General features: G+C 38.5%; 1 protein-coding gene across 3 annotated transcripts in view; it reads left to right on the top strand.

The window, feature by feature from the left end:
• The window catches only part of slc8a1b (solute carrier family 8 member 1b), a 134,416-nt gene extending 110,738 nt beyond the window's left edge, over positions 1–23,678 (top strand). For all 3 annotated transcript variants that reach the window (XM_013268467.3, XM_019366839.2, XM_019366840.2), the window contains exons 8-11: positions 11,637–11,822; positions 12,002–12,091; positions 16,553–16,656; positions 16,954–23,678. In XM_013268467.3, the coding sequence (XP_013123921.1) occupies positions 11,637–11,822; positions 12,002–12,091; positions 16,553–16,656; positions 16,954–17,226 (653 nt within the window). In that variant the 3' untranslated portion in view covers positions 17,227–23,678. The remainder of the gene's footprint in view (positions 1–11,636; positions 11,823–12,001; positions 12,092–16,552; positions 16,657–16,953) is intronic.
• Positions 23,679–24,239: the final 561 nt, after the last annotated feature.

Genomic DNA, 24,239 nt, shown 5'->3' with positions numbered 1-24,239 from the left:
CTGACAGAGTGCTGTGTGTGTGTGTGTGTGTGTGTGTGTGTGTGTGTGTGTGTGTGTGTGTGTGTTTTAAAGAGAGAACTGTTTAAAGGTAATGAGAGCAACTTCCACCAAAGGACAGACTTTTATTGTCACACCCTTGGTTCATCTTGCACACATATAGAGTACAGTTTCAACATACTATTTACTTTATTGTACAATCCACAATTGTAATGCTGGCAGACTAGAACAGGTTAACTGTAACACAGAAAAACAAGCCCACACAAGCACATATGACAAACAAAATCAGGTTCAAAATCATGTCAGACTGGAGACTGATTGTTTTTTTCTGAGCCTTTAAACCTGCAGCTGATTGCACTGTGTGAGTTCAAAGTGTCTAAGATTACGAGCTGATTGGTTGCTTGTAGATCAAACTGGCAGTTTGCATCCAGCTGTGAAACAACTGAGAGTGGAAATGAAAGCGGAGGAGAAGGAGAGGGAAAACACAATAAAGCCAAAATAACTGATGGAACAAATAATTTTCACGCTGTGAAAATTATAAATGAAAATAGAAACAAATGCTTTTTCATGTATAGTATGAAAAATGCTTACAATAATTGTTCTGCTATATTATTATTGCGAAGTATAAATGTTTGTTTAGCTGTAATCAATTGAAAACTCACACCTGCGTTCACTATCACCAGCTTCATTCACTGGGTTTTGCACCAAGACTCATTCGCAACATATTTCAAACTTACTGAGTTAGCACAAAATCCTTTGGATTACCCGCACGACTCTTATCCAAAGGATATGTAATTTTATACAAGTTACAGTATCTTATATAATGATATGTATAAATTAAAAAAATAAAAATAAAGATGTTGAAAATCATACCATTTCCAGATGATATTGCACAGTGGATCACAAGCTGACTTTTCTTTTCCATATTCAAAATTCCATCAATTTTCACAAGATCTCCAACACCACTGGCTGGAATTCTGCCCCAATCCACCACTGTTTCCGCCATGCTTTACAAATCGCTGTAGACACTCACTATTGAACCTCTCTCCTGACTTTTTCCATACATATTGACAACAATTTGAATCAGAAACTTAAAATTTGTCCAGTCGTGGGTACTTAAGAATGACTTTTCTGACGGCCACCCTTACACGACACCTCTTGTGATGAGTTGTTTGCAAACACTAGGTGGATCAAGTGATGGAACAGATTATCTCTCGGCTCTTGTGTCAGATCTTTGTGGATTGTTTCCTATAGATCTGCTCAAGAAGTTATAAATCGAATAAGGCTCAAGGCTTATTCGGTGTAGCTCATAGCAAGAACAGAGGTGCACTGAAATATTTATATTTCTGAAACAGTGGCACATTTTTTTATATTTCACTTTATACCAATTTACCACACTTTTACCACACTCACCACAATTTCTATTTTTGTGTGCTCTCCTCACTTACAGTCAGAGATTAGGCAGGAGTACTAACAGTGAAAAATAACAATGCCCTGAAACTTGCAGCACATAAGGAAAATGATTCAATGTGGCTCCAACAACTCTCCTTCAGGCTTTTAAAAGGTGTCAAGAGAGAAAGACGAGAATAAAAATAAGAAAGGGCAATTATTATCTTAACAAAATGAAATGAAACACAATAATCTCACACATCTAATTTTGGACATCTTGTGTTGTTGTGAACAAATGACGTGAACTTCACACACATTTTTTCCAAACTTGCCGCACACACACACAAACAAGGACCCCAGATGAAGACGTGCTGTTACTTGGCAGCTCATCTCTTCAGACACACACTGCTGGTTTGACCAAGTCCAGAGCGGCTGTAACTGATACTGTGGATTTAACACACAGAGAGATAAGCTGGCTTCGTCTAATCTCATCTCTATCCTTTCCTTTCCCGCTCTCTGTCTGTCTTTTTCTGCTTCCTATATTCTTTCTATCCCTCTCTCTATTATCCTTCCCTACTTTGTCTTATCTCCTCTCAAGCATATTAGATTGAATTTGAGATTACAAATACTTTAAATGAGCCTCAAATATTCCTTCATCTTAAACAAAAAACACTGAGACAACATCTTGTTGTCATCCTTGTCCTGACTCCCAAACTCAAGTTTTATAGTCAATCAGGATCTCATCCTTTGAAGCCCTCCAGAGAGAATGTTGGCAAAAAAACGATGGGGAAGGGTGCAAATTTTGCACAGCTTTTCTTCTGAGATTGCAGCTTTGTAAAGACATTTAAAGTCTGCCAAGTCTTGACCTTAAGGTCACCAGATCTTGTAACCAATTTGGCACTTAAACTGACACACAGTCCCAACCTAATTCTTCCAAATCCATGACATTCATCTCAAATCAGAAAACCTGCATTCAGCCAGTTTTTAACCTCCCTTCAAATGTCACTGTGATTCGTGTGTGTACAATGACCTGTTTCCCTCTGTGTGTGTCTTTTTTGGCATTGTGTGGCTCATGGAGAATATTCCCCAGACAAGCTGGAAGATAGCCGGAGATTATGCATGTATTTAACACTGTGTCTTTACAATGCAGGGCCAAATCATCCACATTAGAGAGCAGCATTATTTTCATTTCTTTTCCAGGCTGTCATTTAAGGGGCCTGTTACAGTTTTTGCTCTTATTTCATCCTTATTATCATTATAATTGCAGTGTTGTGTTTCAAAATGTGAGCAATTCTTAAAGGATCAGGCCATATGTCTTGTCCAGTAAGAAAACAAACTATGAGTGCAAAGGTCCCAATGACGATGATTTCCCATTGTGCATAATTTGAGCGATGAATAAACACATATGTGCATAGGTGTGAAAAATCTGTGGAATAGTGTGAGAATTTATTTTCCTGCCTGATTTTAGTTTATTTGTAGTTAGTGTGAAAAGTCGAGGCCGAGAGGCGACATCAAGCTGATGCGTTAGCAGGCTGGCTCCAATGCTTGAATGTTTTTATATGATTGAAATTGACCCGTAAACATTAATTGTCTGTCTCTGTAGTGTCTGGGTGCACAGCAGAGATAAAGATCAGAGGGTGATGTTTCACTCAGCAGATTAGTTTAGCAAAATTCTTGTATCCAAGTGTGAATTTTTCACTTTCACTGAAATGCATTTTTTATTTATCCTTCTGCGTAGAGGAAGGAATGTGGCTGACGTGTATACTGACGTGAGATGTCACAGATGTGCTGCATTAGTTGTCCTTTACTAAGATTTATTAAGTTGGCCTATTAGCAGGTTGATTGTGTGCAGCGTGGGTGAATAGACCATATTCTATGCATAGATGACTCAGGAAACAGCTGTTCCTCAGCCCATCTCACACCACAAATCAATTTTTATTTCTTAAAACTCTGGAACTCGCTATTCTTCCCTGATGGTAAGCAAGTGATTAGTTACCCAAGCTTATCACACACTTTTCAAATCCACCAAGTCTCCTGGGATTCATACACTTTAGGTTAAAATTAGCCACCTGCCAAAAAAGGGTGTTTTCAGACATTAAACTAAAAACCAAAAGGTGTCAAATATGCATTGCAATTATTGTGTCACAAGCTTTTTCCTTTGAGTATGCCAGTTTCCATGAAAAGAAATTGATCTTAATCTATCTTAAGTGGGTTTCCAGTGGATATGGTGGCTGATAAGTGGTTAACTAACAACAAACACATTGATTGCATGAACATGTGAGCCCTGGTTTAGTTTTGAACACAGTTTTGTTTAAATGCAATGAACAATACTGGCTGAAGAGCACAGACGCAAACAAAGGGACAACTAGATGAAGACAAAAAAATCAATGGAAAGGAAATCAAGTGGACAGAGAGGGACTGTTAAGACAGGGAATGATCGGAAAAAAGTGAAACAAGGTAAAAGAGATTGATGTACAACCACTCCATACTTCACTGCCCTCTAATTACTAAGCCCACATCTTGCTGTTCATCACCCGGTCCATGTGGGTGTGTTATTTATGGGAGTGGGTCCACACTCGAGGGAAACATAGGTATTCGAGGAAAAAACACAGAAAGAAGATAAATCCACAGAAATGGAATTCTACTTATGTTCACAAGAGAATTTTGTGGCAACAAATGTTATCAACAAGAACAAATACGCAGATTGAGAACGTTTAGAAGTCTTTGTATTGTGCGTTCATGCATCAGATTTAGTTTTTTTTTTTTATTTCTGAGTGCTAATTAAACTAATGCTGATGCTTTGTTTAAGTTTTGTTATGGGATTTGGTGCTTTTGACAAACATCAGAGAGAACAATTTTACCAACTGTGACTCTCATGCTGGTGTTTGCAAAAAAGAAAGAACTTTGTTTCTCTTACATTTATGTCACCACTTTTCTATCTCTTTTGTGCACAAACTGTAATTTCCATTCTTTAGATGATGAATCACAATGAATGGTTGAGTCACCGTTGATTTGTTATTTGTTTACTGTCTGTCTTGAGTGAAGATAGGCAGACTAGGAAATTCACTGATGGGCTCTATGTGACAGCTGCTCAAAACCTTTGACAGCACAAATAAAGTAAATTCAAAAGCATATCCATGGATGGCATGAGTCTTTGCTGGATGCAATAAAAGACCATCTCACCAGTAATTAAAATGTTTTGAATAACAAAGTTAGGTTAATTAGTTTTTTTTATGTCATACTGAGAAAAGATTTAGCCCAGTTTAACTGTCAAGTGTCTACTTGAAGCTCTCCTGTGACTCTGGTGCCTGACAGCCTGAGTCTGTTTGTGTGCGTATGTTTCAATGTGTGCCCTAGACAGACAGGATGACAGGACCAGTGGAACATGAATATAAACATGAGCATGCCAGCATGAATTCTGATAGACACACCAAACACACACAATCAGTCTCAAAGCTGTCAGAGTACAGTAGAAAACGGTCCCTGGTTTTATTTGATCAAAGAATGTAGGAGCTAGCTAAAATCTGTTTTATCGGCAGACGAGGCTTTGAAGATTATGGACATGTCCTCAGAAATGCGGGGAGGTTCTTCAAAAGTCCTAGGGTTCTCTCAAAATTTGAGTTCTGCCTATTTTTAACAACCACGGTGTCTTGTGTCTAAGGTTTGAGTCAAATTACAATTGTCAAAGAAACACGCTAACGAGCAGCACAAATCACAGCACCACGTTTGAAGGTACGTGGATGACTGACATGCAGTTGTCTCCACTGTTTGTTTGTTTTATTTCTGTGGTATTCTGTGCATATATTGTGTCTTTTGGTCTTTATATATGCCAAATTTTCCTTGATGTCCTGTTGTAAGGACTGTGCCCCTTTTGTGTTGATTTCAATGTGCTTGAGCATTTTTTCACAACCCTTGTAACAGACACATATGAAGCTTGACATCATTTATAAAGTGTTTCTTTCTGTTCTTTTGTAATGGGAAGTGATCTATTTAACTCTGGGGTTTTCTGGCAAACAGCTTGTTTGGCCACATCAGTTTCAAACCTCTGTGCGCTTGTTTTTTAGAGTCTGAATGTGTGTCTATAAATCTGTGTAAACAGACAGTGGCATGATTTTCACAAGTCCCAGGGGCACTGACCATATCACTTAAGGGACACACTCCAACAGGCAGACATAGTCATGGAAACGCATCCTGCTTGGCTGCAAGCATGTAGAGAAGAGCTGCAGTCTCTTATCTTCTTCCTATGAGATCACAGCTTTTGGGCATGCCCAGTGAGCAACTACAAATAAGAGATATCTACTACCACAGTAGGGTGAGAAATAAAAATATTGATATCTGTGTGGGGCAGCGCCTAGTATCTTTAGCTTGTTTGGCCTTCCATTTCTTCAGCATTGTGTGATTTTATTTTGTTTTTATGATTTTATATAAACCCCCAAAAGGCTAGCAATTGCTTTGTGGAAGCAAACAAAGCTCCAAATAAATATCAGAGAATGTCAATAGGATATCAAACATGCACTGAATGATGTGAAGAGACTCACAATGCCATTTAGTCATATTTGAGTGAAGAATGAAGACTGAAGGGGATAAAATAAGGACGTAACACAGAGTATTCGATTACATATTGGCTGTAGAAACCAAATGTGGCCAAGAATGAAAAGAGAAAATTACTTCAGAATAACAACTTTATCGGTATGACACATAACAGAAGAGTGACATAGAAAGACATGGGGGAAAGAGAGTGTGCAAGTAAGCCATGGGGGAGAAGATTAAGATAGAGGGAGGAGGAATGCATTAGTTGTCCTCTACTACAATTTATAAAGTTGGCCTATTAAAAGCTTGATTGTGTGTGGCGTGGGTGAATAGACCATATTATGTATATACAAAGATGACTCAAGAAACAGCTGTTCCTCAGCCCATCTCACACTACAAATCAATTTTTATTTCTTAAAACCCTTAAACTCGCTATTCTTCCCTGATGTTAAGAAAGTGATTAGCTGCCCAACCTTATCACACGCTATTTTATGCGATTTTAAATTGCTCTTTCATTTTGTTTTTGTGATTTTATATACACTCCCAAAAGGCAATTGTTTTGTGGAAGAAAACAAAGTTTCAAATAAATATCAGAGAATGCCAAAGGATATCAAACACATGCCCCAAATGATGTGAACAGACTCACAATGCCATTTAGTCATATTTGAGTGAAGAATGACGACTGAAGGGGGGTAACACAATATTCAATTACAAATTACAATTCCAAAATTGCTGTAGAAACCAAATGTGACCAAGAATGAAAAGAGAAAATTGAGAACTTACTTCAGTATAACAACTTTATCAGTATGACACATTACTGAGGTGTGACATTGATAAACAGAGGCGAAAGAGAGCATGCAAGTCAGGCATAAGTAGAAGATTGAGATAGAGAGATGAGGGTGCAGTTTGGTTATCTGATCATAATCCGTTGCTTGTTCCTCATTGGCTGATTGTTGTTGTGAAGCCCTTTGTGATCGTTATATAGAAAGGTGCTTTATAAATGTGGGTTTTTTTAACAAATTTTTAGAATTTTATCTATGGTACAACATAGTTAGTGGTCAGCTACGACACTAACAAATGTGACAATCACACGGTGACACTTTAGGATCAGTGAATAAGACCCCAGCCTCACAGGGCTACAGATGGTCAACGACTACCTGGCAACCTCAGTCATGAGCAAAAAACAAGTATTCCCTGGTCAGTGAAAGTTGATGGCAGTTGCTAAGAAAATGAATGCTGAAGCTCCACTCACACAGGAATACAGACCAGTCAGTGACCCCATGGCAACCACCTGTCAGTATCATATTACTGCAGCCGTTTGAATGGAAGTGATGTTGGCTGAAGCATGTTGGCTGGGTACTGAGGTACAACTTTGCTTTTTGAAGTTGTACTACAGATAGTAGCAGAAAACTGCAGGCAACATGCTACCAACCAAAACACTGCCAACCACTTGGGGAATACACATTTTCCCTTGCAACCCTTTCCCTTTGAAAACTGGGAAAGTTGACATTTTTGATTCTATTGTAAAAGTAAATGAATGAATTAAATCCATAGTTTTTGAACAACTCTGTCTTTCTTGCTATAAAAGCCCTTTAAGATTACTTAATTGGACATGATTTTTGCTTTTATGCATATTATTGAGCATGTAGGAACAAAAGTTCACCAGTCATTATCTTGTCTCCTAAAGCACTGTTTTCACAAAATGGATGCTAAATTATAAAACAAATGAGTTATTGAAAACATTCCCGACTAGCAGTGTGCTGCATATATCCCGGTGTGAACACCGAGCCCTTTAGGATGCACTTAAAGAATAACAAGACAGTCAAAACAGGTTGGAACAGCGCATATTTTCCTTGTGTTAGAAGGAATTGTTTTTAAACTGTATGCAGTAGATATTTTATCTTTACTAGACATTAGCAGTCTGCTAATGTGCTGGTATTTCTGCCCCTCAGATGCTTGCAGGACAAGTAATTGACACCTAAACATACTGAGCCAGAAAATCAAAAATCAAAAAAAGACCAAAGAGCCAAATAGTGAGACCAAGGCTGTGATAAAAGGGCACATATAAACATTAACTGAAGTAGAAAGAAAGCCAGAGAGAAATGGCTCCATTCAGCCGTAACAGACTGTGTGGGAGGGAAGGAGAGCTGCTGACAGTGAAAAGTGACATAACTCAGGTAGAGAGTCTTGTTTTAGAATTTATTGCAAAGTGTGTGTGTGTGTGTGTGTGTGTGTGTGTGTGTGTGTGTGTGTGTGTGTGTGTGTGTGTGTGTGTGTGCGTGCCTGCCTCTGTCCTGCAAACCATTATTGTAGATGAGGGTATTGCTCTTTCCACTGACCTTCTGTTCATTTATAGTTGATGATTTGAAACATTTATTTTTAATTACATTAAACAGTGACCCAAGAGGAAATTATTGGCCTTATTAGAGTTCATTTATTTTTATGTTAATCCAAGTTAATGTGTGTAGTAACTGCACAGCACACTGCCCGGATCAGGTGCATAACTCAGCAAAAGTCTTGCGCCGCCCACATTTCCTTATATTTTGCTATTGAAATGTTTTGTACAAGAATAACAAGCTTGAAAGTGAAGTATTGATAGGACTGTTTTTATTCTACAATACAGCCAAACTCTCTTCAGCAAGCCTCCCTGTAATTTCTTTAAGTAGCCTTTGGAAATAGATCTTCGAGCTTCTTGGAGGATATTCAAAGCTCTTCTTTGGGTGTTGGCTGGCTTTTGTTCTGTTCTCTGCCAAGATGATGCTGTAATGTTAAACTCCATGACTGTATGTTTTTCTATGCAGGTATGCACTATCCACAGTGTGTTTGGGATCACTGTCATGCTGAAAAAAACATTCATTACCAATCTGAAACTTTGGCATGGTGGATCAAACCTGATGGTCTTCTGTGTTTGGGGCGGACTAAAATGCAGCCCCAAACCACAACAGAGCCTCTATTATGTTTTACAGATGGCAGTAGATACTGTTGCACCTCTCTGCTGACCTCCTGTGTACATATTGACAATTGTTTGAATGAAATGTTTTTAAATTTGGATCCATTATTCCTTAAGATCTGCTGTCATTTATATTTAGTCCAGTAATCTGGCATACCTCAGCATTTTATCCCCATTTCCCTTTCGTAAGAATTCCTTCTTTACAGCCACCCTTCCATTAACACATTTCTGATGAGCCTTGGACAAACATTAAATGAATCAGCATAAGGGTCTAATGCATCTGTTGAGTCCTGTGTCAGGACATGGCTTCAGATACTGTTCATCTGCTGTAAATAGTTTTTAGGACTGCCACTTCTTTAGTTCTGCCATTCTGCAGTTTCCGCAAACTTCAGCTATTAGATCTTTGGGAATCACCTTATTGATGCAAAAATACTATTTTAAGTCTGTCAGACTATGATGTTTAGATTCAATTAAAGAAATAGTAAAAAGAAGTGTGTTTTCGAAACAGGTTGCTAGTAAAAATGTGCCCAAAGATCTCATTTAAAATTGGTATTTGCTAAGTTGTTTGTTATGTGTAGATTAGTTTAAGAATGGATTGAGGTGCCTTTTTAATGACTTAAGTGGCTTTACGAACAAAAAACTAACCAAAACATTCATTTGAAACTGATCAAGATGAACGACTGGATTGAAAATGAGTAAAAAAGCAGCCGATGTCCAAAAAACCTTAGAAAGACCTTAAGAAAACCTAGAAAACTATTGTTTAAAACCACGTCTCACTCATTGGATGCAACATATAAAGAAATCAAATGCAGCTCAAGACTTTTGCACAGTAAAGTATGTTTAAGACTTAAATATCAGGCTTTATTATAATATCAGCAGATAGTTTTCTAACATGCAAATGGATTGTTGTTCATGACAATCATGAACATGTAACTGTTATATATTCTAATGTTAAGATATAACATAAAAAATAACTAAATATATTTTTTAAAGTCAGACCTCTTAACCCTCCGTATGGGAAACCAGCTGCAGTTTGAAACCTTTCCAAACTCGCCTGGGTTTAGGGTGCTAATGGGTTTTTATTCGGTTGTTTGGAACATTGTAATGCATCACCACCTCTTTGAATGTTAATAGTATGCAGTGACTGAATGACAAGGGTGAAATCAATAAGAGATTATAGCTTTCCCTGGAATCACCCAGTCAGCATGTTTCATGGAAGCAGCAGGTGGTCTCGTTTATTCATTCATTTATAAATGGATCAGAAAAACAGCCAGCTATACAGCGAGCACACAGACTTCTAATAGCATGTGAGGGTTTCTCGTTTACTGAGTGAGGAGAGTAATTTAAATTTCAGGTTCCAGCTATTCCCTTCTTTCAGCAAACATTCAACACACTCACACAGAACCACACATAGGAGATGCAAAGCCTAACCAAACGTGGTTGGCTGTGGTGGAATTTCAAAGAAACCCTCCCCCCTCCACCATCCTCAACAATGCAGTACCTACTGTGGATTACTTCTGATTCCTAGGATCCACCTTTTCACAGTATTTGAAGTGGTCCTCACATGTAGACTATCCAGAAGAAGACCTAGCAGAGGTTGTACTTCACATCAAATCAGGTAGTACAACCTGCCACAAGAGCAACAAGTGACAGAGTTAGAGTTAGAGTTAGACAGCAACAAGTAATCCGATTTGCAGAGAGGATTGCTCTTGGTGCTGATCTTCCCTCCATCCAGGACCTGTACAGGTCCAGGGTTAGTAAATGGGCAGAAAACATCTCTGCAGACCCCCTTACATCCTGTTCAAACTGCTGCCTTCAGGCAGGTGCTAGAGAGCGCTGTTTATGAAAACCAGACTCCACAGAGGCGGTTTCTTCACCCAGGCCGTTACTCTCATTGTTGTGATGTGCTCTGTGGCAGGTAAGGTGAGACCCAAATGCAGGACTCAGAGACCAAGGATCAACTAAATGAAGCTGTTTTTTGTTGCTGTAGCATGAAAATGCAAAAATATAAAAACACATAAAAACTTGGACCAGGAGGAAACTAAGAACTCGGAACCTACATGGGAATCATGGAAGACACAAGTAACAGAAAGGGACCAAATATGAACAACAAGAATTATAGAACTAGAATTGTAAATAATGAAAACTCAGAGGCACTAGGAAATACAAAACTAAAGACTAGCTAATACCATAACCATAATCAACCCAAAAACGTAGTCAAAGAACCAGGACCGCGACTCTCATGAACACTGTGAAATAACCTCCTGCTTTCCTTCAGGCCATATGCACATATTCACATTGCAACACTCAGTTTGCATAGTTTCTAACATACAGCTTATTAAAAAAATGTTTCTTTTCTTTGCATGCAGGGAGCAAAGTGTACTGGAGTCTAATTCCTTGTTTGTGTGTACAAACATGGCCAAATAAAGATGATTCTGATTCTGAAAGCAGAGGTTTGGCTTGCAACCACACACTCTCTCTCTCACACACACACACACACACACACACACACACACACACACACAGAGGGATTTTGCTTTTCAGGTTATCAGGCTAAATCACTATGGACTATAGATTCAAACAACATTTTCCACTACAGCAATAGGAAAGGCATGGGAGTGCAGGGATGACATTGAATCTGCTCCATGATGGGCCTGGGTCTGAAACTTGTGGATCTTATTTAAATTAGTGTAAACAATCTGCGCTTTTAACAAAGACTCAAGGATTCAACTGGCTACCATGTATGTTTTTTTTTTCTATTTCCTCCCAGGCGAAGATGACGACGATGAGGAGTGTGGGGAGGAGAAGCTGCCCTCGTGTTTTGACTACGTCATGCATTTCCTCACTGTATTCTGGAAGGTTCTGTTCGCCTTCGTCCCGCCCACAGAGTATTGGAATGGCTGGGCCTGCTTTGTAGTCTCCATCTGCATGATCGGACTGCTCACCGCCGTCATTGGTAAGACTTTAAATATTCCGAGGGATTGACAAGAGATGCGACCAAAAGAAACAGTATATTGTATTTAAAGTTTATACACAACAAATGATGGTTTGTTCAACAGCTGAACACATTTGTTTTCTTCTAAGTATATGCTGTGAAGAATAGTGATGGTAATGATTCCTTTCCTATCCTTGCAGGGGACCTGGCCTCTCACTTCGGATGCACAGTAGGCCTGAAAGACTCTGTCACAGCAGTAGTATTTGTTGCATTGGGAACCTCAGTACCAGGTGAGCGTGTGAGCACTTACCCTTTATGTTTATATACATGTATGTGAGGGCGTAGAGGAATCCATCACAGTACATGTTTTTGCCATCTACTGGACCGTCTGCCAGCTTTAATCAAATCCTTTTCTCGCTCGACATTTGCTATTTAGCTTTGTAAAGTCATTATGAGGAAAAGATCTTTGTTCACCAATGATCCACCTCAAGATATATATATTGATATTTTTGGTTCTTTGCTCAATTTACTACACAAATCAACAAAAGCTACAGTGGAATGAATATCAAGGCACTTCCCAAGTTCAGTTATTTTTATGTATACAGTAGCAACTTTCATAAAGATGGGATATATTTCAGCGTGATATGTTGCACTATAGACTACAAAGTATGCAGGGGATTTTTATGTTGGTTCATGGCAAATTACACAGCCTCGACTCAAATTCACTCATCCAGAAAGAAATGTCATGGTTATTTAGTAACAGGGAATGGGACTTGGGTAATTATCCATTACTAGAAAATGATAGTCGTAATTCTGGCATCATGATAATATTCACTAAATTTGCTTTTCCTGTAATGACAAATAGATTTGAAGAGCTTTTCCACATGAAAGCATCTTTGTATTGATGTTCATTAATATTATTTTTCTTCTGTTACAAATCCAAAGAAAAACAACATAAAAGTAGATAAAAAGAACTCCAGAGCTCGCATTTCCCGAGCTCTTATTCTCAGTGAACTTGTACCAGAACTAACCCAGTAGTTCTCAGCGTCTTGCCACAATATTTTTTGTATACGGGTGCCTGTTAGACAAAGCAGCGCAGTCTGCCGACAGTAACATGGCTCATGTAATGGCTTATGCTAAGTGTGAAGAATGACCAAATGCGATGGCTGGGTAATTATATGTTTTAACCTTGGTCCCCACATGCACACACAGACAAATACATCACACATACAGTGTGTACTTGACTGCTAGATGTATAAACTAGAACATAGAAAAACATAAACGACTGCGCAACTTGAGTAATAGACAAGCACACTCATCTATCTGAAAAACATTAAAGCTTGAAAGAGATTTTGCACACTTGTGTAAACACACCCACACATACAATGAGTTGTACTGTGACCACCATGTGCTATTACCATAAGGCTATTTGTCATATCAGGCTCAGGTGCTTCCTGTCCTCCCATTTAGGGAGCTTAGGGATAAAAGGCGTGTGCTCCATACTACTTTATACTCACACATAAACACATAGTACATTAGCATATGGCTATACATGTAATATATGCTCATACACTAAGAAAAATATACACTTGATATCAGCTGAATTTATGGACTCATACACATACATAGAGATGCCCGAGTCACAGTACTGCACACAGACATACACACAATGTGTAGAGCTGCCGAATGAAAACAAAGTGGCTCAGCCTTTCTGAGGCTCTCAGCCTTATTAACAGAGCCTCCTGTGGCTTCACCACACATGCGCTCACATACACACACACACACAAAGAAACAGACCTCCAGTTCTGTGGCTATTACAGTTAATAAAACCCATCCTGTGCTGTGGTTCTATGTCAGTTAACCTCGTTTATCACAGTTAGCCAGGCTAACGCACACATGGAGAAAGGGAGATAGAAAGAAAATAACTAAAGCGGTGCTGTTAGGAAAATTTGAAACTAAAGAAGCTCACATTTGTTTGTAGTTTGCGGGTATTCGGGTCAAATTTCAGGTAAAACTTTGTTGGTTCATGATTCCACAGTACACTTATTGTGTGCAGTGTATTATCATGACTCCTAATGGCTTCAGAAATTTGATCAGAGCCTACAAACTGAGGAAAATACACAGGGCTTTAAAAGAGAAAAAAAAGAGACACATACAGAAGATAAAAGCATTGTGCAATAAATGTCGGTTCAGGACAGTGAAGCTGATAGTCATCATGTTTCCTCACAATATTGTATCAATATGACATGATTTTTGACAAATAAATGTAAATAGATAAGATATTACTGATCAGTCACTGTAAAATACTCAAATACTCTTTGTCCCTCAGTCAAAATAACAAAATAATGAATATTCCTGAATGTTTTTTTCAATTAAATTAGTAAGAGCTAATACACATCAATCTCCCAGCACTGTCCAGTCCAAAACAAAATATCTTTAAAAAGTTCTTCAACTGGTTTATACCCCCTGAGTATTTATATACCCCTCTGTGTATTGTTCAGTATTTTGTGGACCAGTGATCTATAATAAGTTATCTCAAGAGGGCCAGATTTCCTTTGGATAGTCACAGTCCCCAGACGATTAATGCTTCTGTTTTTATTCCCTTATTGCTAACACCATAAACATTCCAAATGCCAAGATTTTCCTGAGCATATTAGTTGCAAATAAAGGAACAGAGGGGGAGAGGGGAAGGAGGAGGAGCACGACGTAAAAAAGAGAAGAGAGCGAGACAGTGACTGATTGACAGAGAGGTAGTGGAAAAGGGCAAAAAGCTCTCCAGGGAGCCATACTGTCACATAAGGAGCTTCAGAGTGGAACCTGTTTCACAGAAACACACACAGACGTCACTGCTGAACACGTACACACCCACGGACTCACCCACTCAATCAAGCTCACAAGCACTCAAAGACCATTTGATGCACAGGCATGCATGCCTTTGCCAGCTGGTGGAGGCATGGCATCAGGTTGGACCCAGGTGGCAAACTTCGCAAACACACAAAGACACAGTGTACATACAGTATGTGCTCTTAATACAGAAACACACACACACACAAAGACAGGAACACACAGAGCCTTGACACACATCCACAAGCCCAGCAGACAGGTGTTAGTCTCTTTCACAGGCCAATTGTCACATCTATCACCACCCTGTATCTACTCCTTGATCCTCCCATCATCCTCTTTTCCACAGCCAGGTTGGCTGCTGCTTCAAGTAATCCCTTCCTCCTCTTTTCATCCTTCGCTTTCTTCCTTAATCTCAGTTTTTGTCTCTTCTTGTTGTATCTGGCAGAGAAAGGCAAGATGACATGAATCACTAACAAAGGGAAGCTAGCCAGAAAAGAGTGCTAACTGACCATTTGGCTATTTGCTCACCAAACAGCCTATTGTTGAGATCTGGCAGAGTCACCGTTGCTCCTTTCAGTGCAGTAAGGAAGAGCATCACTTTGGAGCTGCTGTAGTTTGGCAAACATGAAGGCAGGGGAAATTTTTAGGACTAAGCAGCACATTGCTTCTTAGTCGCCAGGCCAAAATCTGTTTGCCCTGCAAACTGCAATTCAACTTTGTAAATTCTTGATCTTGGAGCAAATCGTGCATATGCTGGCTGCTGTAGAAGAAACACTGCAATGGGATTAAAGATTGTGGCTCCTAATTTAAGGTTGCCTGTCCAAAAATGGAAAACAAGATTTACATAGTGCTCTGTATGTGGTCTGTATTAATAGCTATATACATTATGCATGCATGAAAAGTGTCCTTATCTGTCCATGCAGTCTTGTGTAACCCAGAAATCACTGCAAATTTATCAGATCCAAAGTAATTTTCATAATTCATGGCAGGAAATTATCCCATTACAGCTGCTCAGTCATGTGAAAGTCGTAGAATTGCTGAGAATCAAAATAATTAAAATACAGGAATAAAAACATAGCACTGCGATGCATAATTCGAGTCTTCCAGTAACAGTCTTACTAGGTCTTCCAGTAACAGCATTGCTGTTTCCTGGTGAAACATTGATTCTAATAGACCAATGTTTGTAATCTCAAACCTTCTTTTCTTGCTGCTCTTAGATTATTCCTGTTTGTCAGTGGCAGCAATGGGATCCTGATTAATTCTGTGTTGCTGTGAAACGCAGAACCTAATGGAAGTCAAACCGATTCATTAGAAGAGCTACAAAGTCATCCATCTTTTTGTGCAGAAATCTTACCTTGTCCATGATGATAAAAGTGTAATCCAACTTATATCTCCTCTTTCCTCTCCTCATCTATCCTTTGCCTCCCCTCCTGGTACCTTTGGCATAGATATCCATTGTTGTTATTCTGGTTGAAAGTGGCAATAACATAAAAAAAAAAAGTTCAAATACTCTATGATAACAAAGGCAACTGTTACAGGCTGCACACACAGTTGGGGAATTTTGTGATTAGGCATGTTAGTCTGTTTGCAGTGTTAGTCATTAAGTCAGTAACACTTAATTTACACTGAATGGAACATTTTGTTTTATTTATTGCTTTACACTTTCACTCCACAAAAACGGTTGCATTAATTTCTTGGTGATGGAAGAAGAATAGGAAAGTCAAAGCTTTTAATAAGTCGTCATCAGAAATAAGAGTGTTTTTTATCTTGCTATCAGCTATATCTGATCTTTTTTTTTCTTTGTCGTTAACTTGAACATGAGAGATTGTAACAACGATCACCAGTTACTTTATGGCCAATGACAAATCTGATTTTTAGCTCTTTTTTCTCTCTCTCTCTTCATCCAGACACATTTGCCAGTAAGGTAGCAGCTATCCAGGATCAGTATGCAGATGCATCCATTGGTAATGTGACAGGCTCCAATGCTGTCAATGTGTTTCTGGGCATTGGGGTAAGTCCAGCACATTTAATTAAAGATTTATTGATTGATAGCTATTTAGAGAAAATGCAGTAGTGCTTGTCATTTTGCTGTAGTATAAATTATTATGTTGTGCTTGATATAAATGATAGGTTACTGCATGAGTCCTATTCTTTAATCCTGCATGAATGAGTGTGTGACTGACAAGTGGTATGGTCTGTCACACCCATCTGCCTCCTTTGACAAAGTCTATTTTTGCTTTTGTTTCCTTTGTTGTACGTGGTCACCGCGTCTCATGTTATTAAATTCAGTTTTGCTGCTGTTCAACAGGTGGCGTGGTCCATTGCTGCCATCTACCACAACAGCAGGGGCGAGGAGTTCAGGGTAGATCCTGGCACGCTGGCTTTCTCGGTCACACTCTTCACCATCTTTGCCTTTATCTGTGTCGCCACGCTGATGTACCGACGGCGACCAGACATTGGTGGAGAGCTGGGTGGGCCCCGGACTGCGAAGGCCCTTACCACCATGCTGTTCGTTAGCCTGTGGCTCCTCTACATCCTCTTCTCCTCACTGGAAGCCTACTGCCACATCCAGGGCTTCTAAGATGATAGGAGATGTTGAAGAGAAGGGTGGGACAAAGCAAGAAAACATGGAGGAAGAGACAAGGGGGAGGTGGATGAATGGATGAATTTGGATTTAGGAATTAAGGCTGTCTCGTTGTTCTATAAGTCCCCCCTTCTGCAATAGATTTAATGATAGATGAATGGATGGATGTACAGATGAAGGAGTGCACATTTAAACAGATAAAGACAGAATGGAAAGAGGTACAGATGCATGGAAGGACGACAAAAAAACATGAGATTGATAGGAGCAAGTGAAATTATCCAGAAGGGTGGAAGCTTAATGAGAAAAGAAAAAGAATCAAAGGTATATATTCGTGTCTCACTCTAAAAGTGCAAACCAATCAAGTCGTCTTATTAAACGTGTCCCAACTGGCTCGACCATATAGAATTACAATGAATTTAAACACTTGGACTGAGGTTAAAACAGAGGTACACACCATAAAAGCTCCTATTGAGAATGAGTGGTTTCAGCAGGAGCCCTCTTTCAGTGCAGTGCATCGCCTGTGTCCAACCACTGTAACAGGCAGGAGTGAGACAGACAAAGAAAGAATAACTTTATCAGTATGTACATGCATGACCAGACAATACTGAAAACATAATCAGAAGAAACCGGATACATTGCCACAATTGTTTCATGACAACTAACTGTGTGTGTGCTGGTGTGTAACAGTGGGTGTCCGTGCTTGTGTGTTGTGGGAAGATGGTCAAGTACTGTGAAAAAAACGCCTCTCGTCTTGCTCTCACCGCGTGAGGCGAGATATGCTTTCGTGTTCGAGGTCTTTTTGACTCTCGCTCTCCCAGCCTGTAGAAATGCCGAGTACGACTTTCGCAGGAGAGCACATTCAGTGAGTGAAATGTTTTAAGCGTCACTGAGGTTCGAATTGTAAATATAAAGAGCTGATCGTACATTACAGCTCCACGGTTTTCCTTCTGAATGTCTCGGTTACGCCATGCGCTCCTGAACGGGCCCTCTTTCTGTTGCTTTATACTGTAAATGTAAATGAATTAAGGACTAATTTGAACCAAGAAGTGGTTAGTGTGCTTTTACCTTTAATAAGGTCATGTCTGAGAAGACGAAATGGCCACTCTACCGTCGAAAACTGTTAGAAACTATTATCACTGCATAAATATCTAGGTATTTTTGTTTTTACTATGGAACCACCTGGTGTTATCTGGTGTTCCACCTGTGGGATTGCCGCCATCATTTCTGAATCATAACTTTTAAATAGCCTGAAAATTCTAGCTAGCACCCTTTATAGGCCTTCTTTTCCTTCATTTTCTGCCGCTTGGTTTACTTAACAGCTTCAGTCATTATCTCTGTGCGTGTCTTAAGCATCGCCAACCTGGCTGGTCGCTGGACCAATCAAAATCTTCAAGGGCTTTGTAATAACCACTGATCCCTAACCCTGACCCTTGATTTATAATGTTTCACATAGATTGGTCATTAAGGGGAATATTTAACAGACGCCTATATTGCTAAACCTTACACACTGACTTCTCAGTTAAAAGAGCTTTGCTTCAGACTAGCGCAGGGCTACATGAGATAATAGCTGCATGTCTTTGTTATGTTACCACACCAAGCATCAAGAATTTCCTAGATATTGTAAAAGTAACCTGCTGCTTCTAAGTACTCATTCAGACAAGGCTTCAACTTTTCATTCCAAAAAACACTACTAGTCAAAAACATTTTACTCATACTATGTCTGGATGACGAAGGCCTTAACCTAAAGAAAGCAATTACCATCTGGCTTTGTCATGTTTCTTTATTCAAAGGTAAGTTGCTTTCAAACAAATAACCTTAATGTGATCTGTGGGATTTACTCGTTCTTGTTGAACTTGACACATTAGTTCAGCTGCCAGTTTTCAGTCTTAACACAAAAGCCATCAGATAAAGGGATAGCTGAAAATGATTTTCTGTTGGGCCGGACGTCGGCTTAGAGGACGGGGTAAATGCTGTTGTACTGCAATAGCCCTGTGTGGATATGTAACACAGGTTACATCTAATCTCAGACAGCCTCTGTTTGACAAGCTCACACCGGTTTCAGGGCAATAACAGAAAGCTAACAGGGATACAGTTACAACACTTGTCCCCACAAATCTCCTCCTGTTGTGGAGTATATAGCCCAGTGTTTTAATTCTCAGTAGCCATGTTACCATGGTAGTCCACCCTAAAAGCTAATTAACTCCTAAAGTGTATAATCTCTCTTTGTGACATGGGCACAAACAGTCTCTGTTATTCTATTATATATGTAGCATACTTTTGTTAGTTTAACAATGTAAACTGATCTTAAATTATTACCATTGGTCTGTGTGCATGATGTGACAGAGGCCCACTTGGACTTATTTATCATCCTAATAGTGTGCTAGTAGCTTAAAAGGACACCGGAGCATATGAAACACTACGTCTACTGCGTGCAGACCAAACTAACTGCCAAATCATAAGACTCACAAACTAAAATTCCAAAACACTAACTGTCTGGGAATCTTCTGCTTTCTGTGATTCAGTATTAGACAGACAACGAATCGATCCCAAAACCTCGAACACAAAGGGCCCAGAATTATGTACATTTTAAAGCCTGTCTCGACTGTCAGAGAAGTTTAGACTTCAGACTGTTAACTATTGCAACATTCAGCTAAAATCACAAAGATCTCAGCATACACGTAACTTACAGTATATGTAGGCATAATAAAAGTCCATAAGTCCAGAATTTCTCTGCTTCTAATGTGTTTTTTACTTGATGTATATGATAAATTGTATTTATAATGTCATCTGTAAAAGTAAGTAGTCCGGACTAGATGTAATCCATTTTAAACTTGGCAGGAATCTTGTAAAAGGCAGATTTTAACCCCTGAGAAAGTAGACCTGGGCTGTCTTAGATTGGATGAGTTTGGCAAATCCAGATAATTGCAACAATATAAATACTCTGAATATAGCTTTTGAAAAAATTATTAATTACACAACAACACTAGGATGAAAATTTGGGAAGACAGTGCTACAGAAACATGGCTTTGTTGCTGCAGTCTTGTTTGTTGTACAGTTTGAAAACAACTAAGAAAAGACATTTGGTGTATACGTCGTTTGATAGCTACAGTATAATGAGATATTGCATTACTTGCATTTGTCAAACTCAGCACAATCTGTGGCTCTGCATTAGAGTAGCTGTTCTTAAGTGAAGGCCTTGGAGTGGCAGTTTACCCCTGTTTTGCCAAAGGGAAAACTTTATATCAGATATTAATGTTTGCAGTCCAAATTGTAAAGGGTTTTCTAACCGATGGATCTTTCTTAAAACACCAAATATAATTCATATTTCACTAGTAATCTGAAAAGCATTAAAAAAAAGGCTTGATGTTGTTTTAACAGAACTCAAATCTTTTTATTTAAATTTGTATGTATTTGTCTCTTCACTGGCATGGAGCTGAGGGTTTATACACTGTAAAAAAAACTAAATTATGCTAGCTTGCGTTTAAAAAAAGAAGGAATAACAATATTAAAGCTGTATGCATCACTTTTTGAGTACCTTCAGCAAGGTATTAATTGTCTTTGATATTGCTAAATCATGTTGGAATTACTTAAAATGTGCCAGCTGCCTAATATTTTAAGGTGAACTCTAGCGTGAGCAGGAATCAAATGCTTGCAAAAATGCAGTTTCGTGCATTAAATTAATGGCGTGTATTTTTTTTTTTTTAGATGCTAATAGTTTTCTTTTATGGGAATTTAGCTCTTTTGCTGCACTGGCTTTGTTGCGCCGTCTCTCTGGGTGTATTCACTTTGGCTTAAAAGCTAGTCTGACATGAACCTTATTGGCAGATTAATGACAGCTGTTCACAGAGTTTGAAACAAGGCTGGAAACTAAACAATGTTAGCTGTTGTTTAGCTAAAGACTTTTCTTGGCTGTACATCATCAAATATTAACTTTCTGGTTGAAGTTAACTTTTTTTTTCTATCTGCAACTAGCAACTTTCCTGCAAAGACTGTAAAGCAATTTGTTCCAGCTCAAGTCACAATAACGCTTGAGTCCAGCTTCATGCTTTGGTTTGAAATTCTGCATTTTAAAGGGTCAAAAGTTAGCCAGGTCATCACTGTATATATTAACACTAACAGCTAGTAAGGAGTAGAAAAATGAGCTGTAGATTGCATTTGTTTTAACTTTTGTTCTTCTGTGGTGGGGTTTCAAACAGAATTGGGCAGGTTTTTAAATGAAGGACAAGCATTGCACTGGTTCTTGTCGCTTATGTGAAACGGCTACTACGTTGGTTCATTTACAGAGTTCCTTCTGATGTAAACAACAGAGATTGTGTTTTCTGTCTCTGATTTACACAATAATAATGATGTACCTGATGTAAAAATACAGTGGTGTTGAATCAGTTGTAAACCATTAACAATGTTGATTCTAATGTAAGGGTTGACGATATGTTTGTGTTGCCATTTTCACTTTTTAACTGACTGTCTGTCTGACAGACAGACCGAGAAATAAATAACAGCAACATCGGACAGACAAAATGAGCAAAAGGAAGGACAAATGCCCCTACTGGTACAAGCGGAGCAATATTTGCTACAGAGAAAAAAATGTACCGCTGGAAACAAAGGCTACCAGAGCTATTCTCTACCTTAAAATGCAACATTTAACATGTAGAAAAAAGGATGGTGATGTAGAGAAGAAGGAAGAAAAAGAAGATGAGATGAAAGAAGATGAAAATAATAATAATAATAATAATAATAAGTAAAAAAATGAAGTTACAGCCATATGTTGATTTCTGGGTCAGAGAGACTGATATGGACTTCTCCTGCCCAGCATGTGTATTGTTATGGTGTCTTTATCTGTCCCCGTGTCTCTCCACCCTCTTTCTCTATCTTGCTTTCTCAATCTCACTGCTGCCAAAGTAACCAAAACAGGCAGTTCTCCTTTTGTTCCGTATCTTCTTCCCAGCTCCCGTTCTACCCTCTGTCTCCCTATGCCATGTTTTCCATATTTTGGAATGTCAATGTGCTACTTGTTGACACTGTGCATGAATGATAACATGTCTGTATATAGTTATAGAGAATTGTATCCCATTCCCTTAGTGTTGACTAAAAAAGGTTTGAATGTTGTACAGATTCAGGTTTTCCTTTTTTCTGTTTAGTTACATTTTGTAATGTATGTAGAGCTTAACAACATTTTGTTTTTAATTTAAACAAAGATGCGATGACTTTTTTTGGAGTAACTTGCACATTACTAATGAATTCATCAAGTTTTTTTGTTAAAAAAGGCAATATCTGCTGTTATTGACTGAGAGATGAGATCTTAAAGAAGTTATGTATCTTAAATAAGTAATCTATATGGGAGCTGCATGGGTTATTTGTACAAAAAAAAAGACACTGCTTGCTACTTCTAATACCGTGGCTGTATTCTCCGACAGAGGATGAGGAATACTGTATGTATATCTAAAGGTTATTTTGTCATTAAAGAAATAATAATAATAATAATGTGTATATACTGTACAGTGTTATAAGTGAGGTGGACTATACGACCATCACACTAACCATAGAGAATTAATTCTACATATTTATTTAAAGGAAACAACAACACTCGCTACACTCAAGAATGACATATATTGCCTTTTTGGAGAAGTTGTAGTTTGCTTAGAGCTTATTTCTCTATCTCTGCCTCGCTCTGCCCTCCCATGCATCCTCTTTCTTCATTCTTGGTTGGTTAATTTTTTTCCTTCCATCTGCTTCCATTTACTTTTATGTTGCCATTGGAGGCTTTCGAGATTGCCTTTTGTCAGTGATTGTTGTTGTTTGATTCAGACAGCGTTATGTTTTTAGTTTGTCTTTCTGTCTGTTTAACTCGTGTCTCACTTATGGCTGCTTTTTATGCCCCCTAAATCATTATCTCTAGAACTGCTTCTATTCACCAACATCCAAGTATAGTTATGAATATCTGCCTGTGTCTGCATCTGATTTAGTCTCTCAACGGATAATTTGTTTGTATTTAAATCATCATCTGTTTTCCGAGCTGTCGGTCGCTCTTTTCGTTTTTCTTTCCTAAATTCTTCCTTTGTGCCAACAAATTCTGGTTTTTATTTCTTCACTCCTTCCTTTCATGCATCTTCTCTTTCTTTCTCTGTCCTCTTTGCACTTTCGGGGTGTTTCAGGGTTTTTTATGTTTGTCACTTTGATTTGATGTGGGGTTTTTTCTTTTCTTAATGGAACAGTAACTTTAACAGTCATGTTTGTAATAATTTTTAAGATTTGTTTTCTTTTTGCCGCTGTTTCTCTGTGTGTGCGTGTATTAACTTTCTTTTCTTTTTTAAATTAATTTCTGGTCAAGACCAAATGATAGGAGGAAAGTTGTTGTATGTGTGTTGCCACTAACTGTGACTGCTCTCCATGGTACATGGTACATCTGATAAAACCAGTAAAATAAAGTTTGGGATACCCTGTTTCAGAGACCCTGTGAGTGCACTGCCTTTCTACAGTGTGTTTGTGAGCGTGCGTGTTTGTGTTACATCCTGTCTGTATTTAAAAGCTTTAGTATCAAACATATTTATTATGCAAATTTCTATTATTAGCTACATATTCAATAAGTTAATGGAAGCTGGAGCCAGCTCGTCTGTGTGTCTCTTGTACACGCAAACATCCATTTTCTTTCATATGTTCCCACCGAAGATGATTAATATGACATTTGTCTGAATGGCTGACTTGTCATTAACTGTCATCTGACTTTTTTTGTTATTGTGTCAGTGATAGAAGTGACAGCTGCATCTGCTGATTAGGTGTCATGTATTGTTTCCATTTGCTTTGCTGTTTTTTCCCATTTAAAAAAATATATATTCACAAGAAAAATCTGAATTGAGACTACCTTGTTTGATTTTATGCAGTACAGATAGAACATTTCATCTATCCTTTAGAGTACAAAAAAAGTTCTAAATTCCCATTTGCACTGGGCATTTTTAATTATCTGACAAATTATGTCCCCTGCTGTGTAATTTATAGTAGTTATAGACTTTTTA

This window comes from Oreochromis niloticus, linkage group LG13, assembly GCF_001858045.2.
Source record: "Oreochromis niloticus isolate F11D_XX linkage group LG13, O_niloticus_UMD_NMBU, whole genome shotgun sequence".
Classification (NCBI taxonomy): domain Eukaryota; kingdom Metazoa; phylum Chordata; class Actinopteri; order Cichliformes; family Cichlidae; genus Oreochromis; species Oreochromis niloticus.
This window is presented reverse-complemented; position numbering and strand designations above follow the sequence as displayed.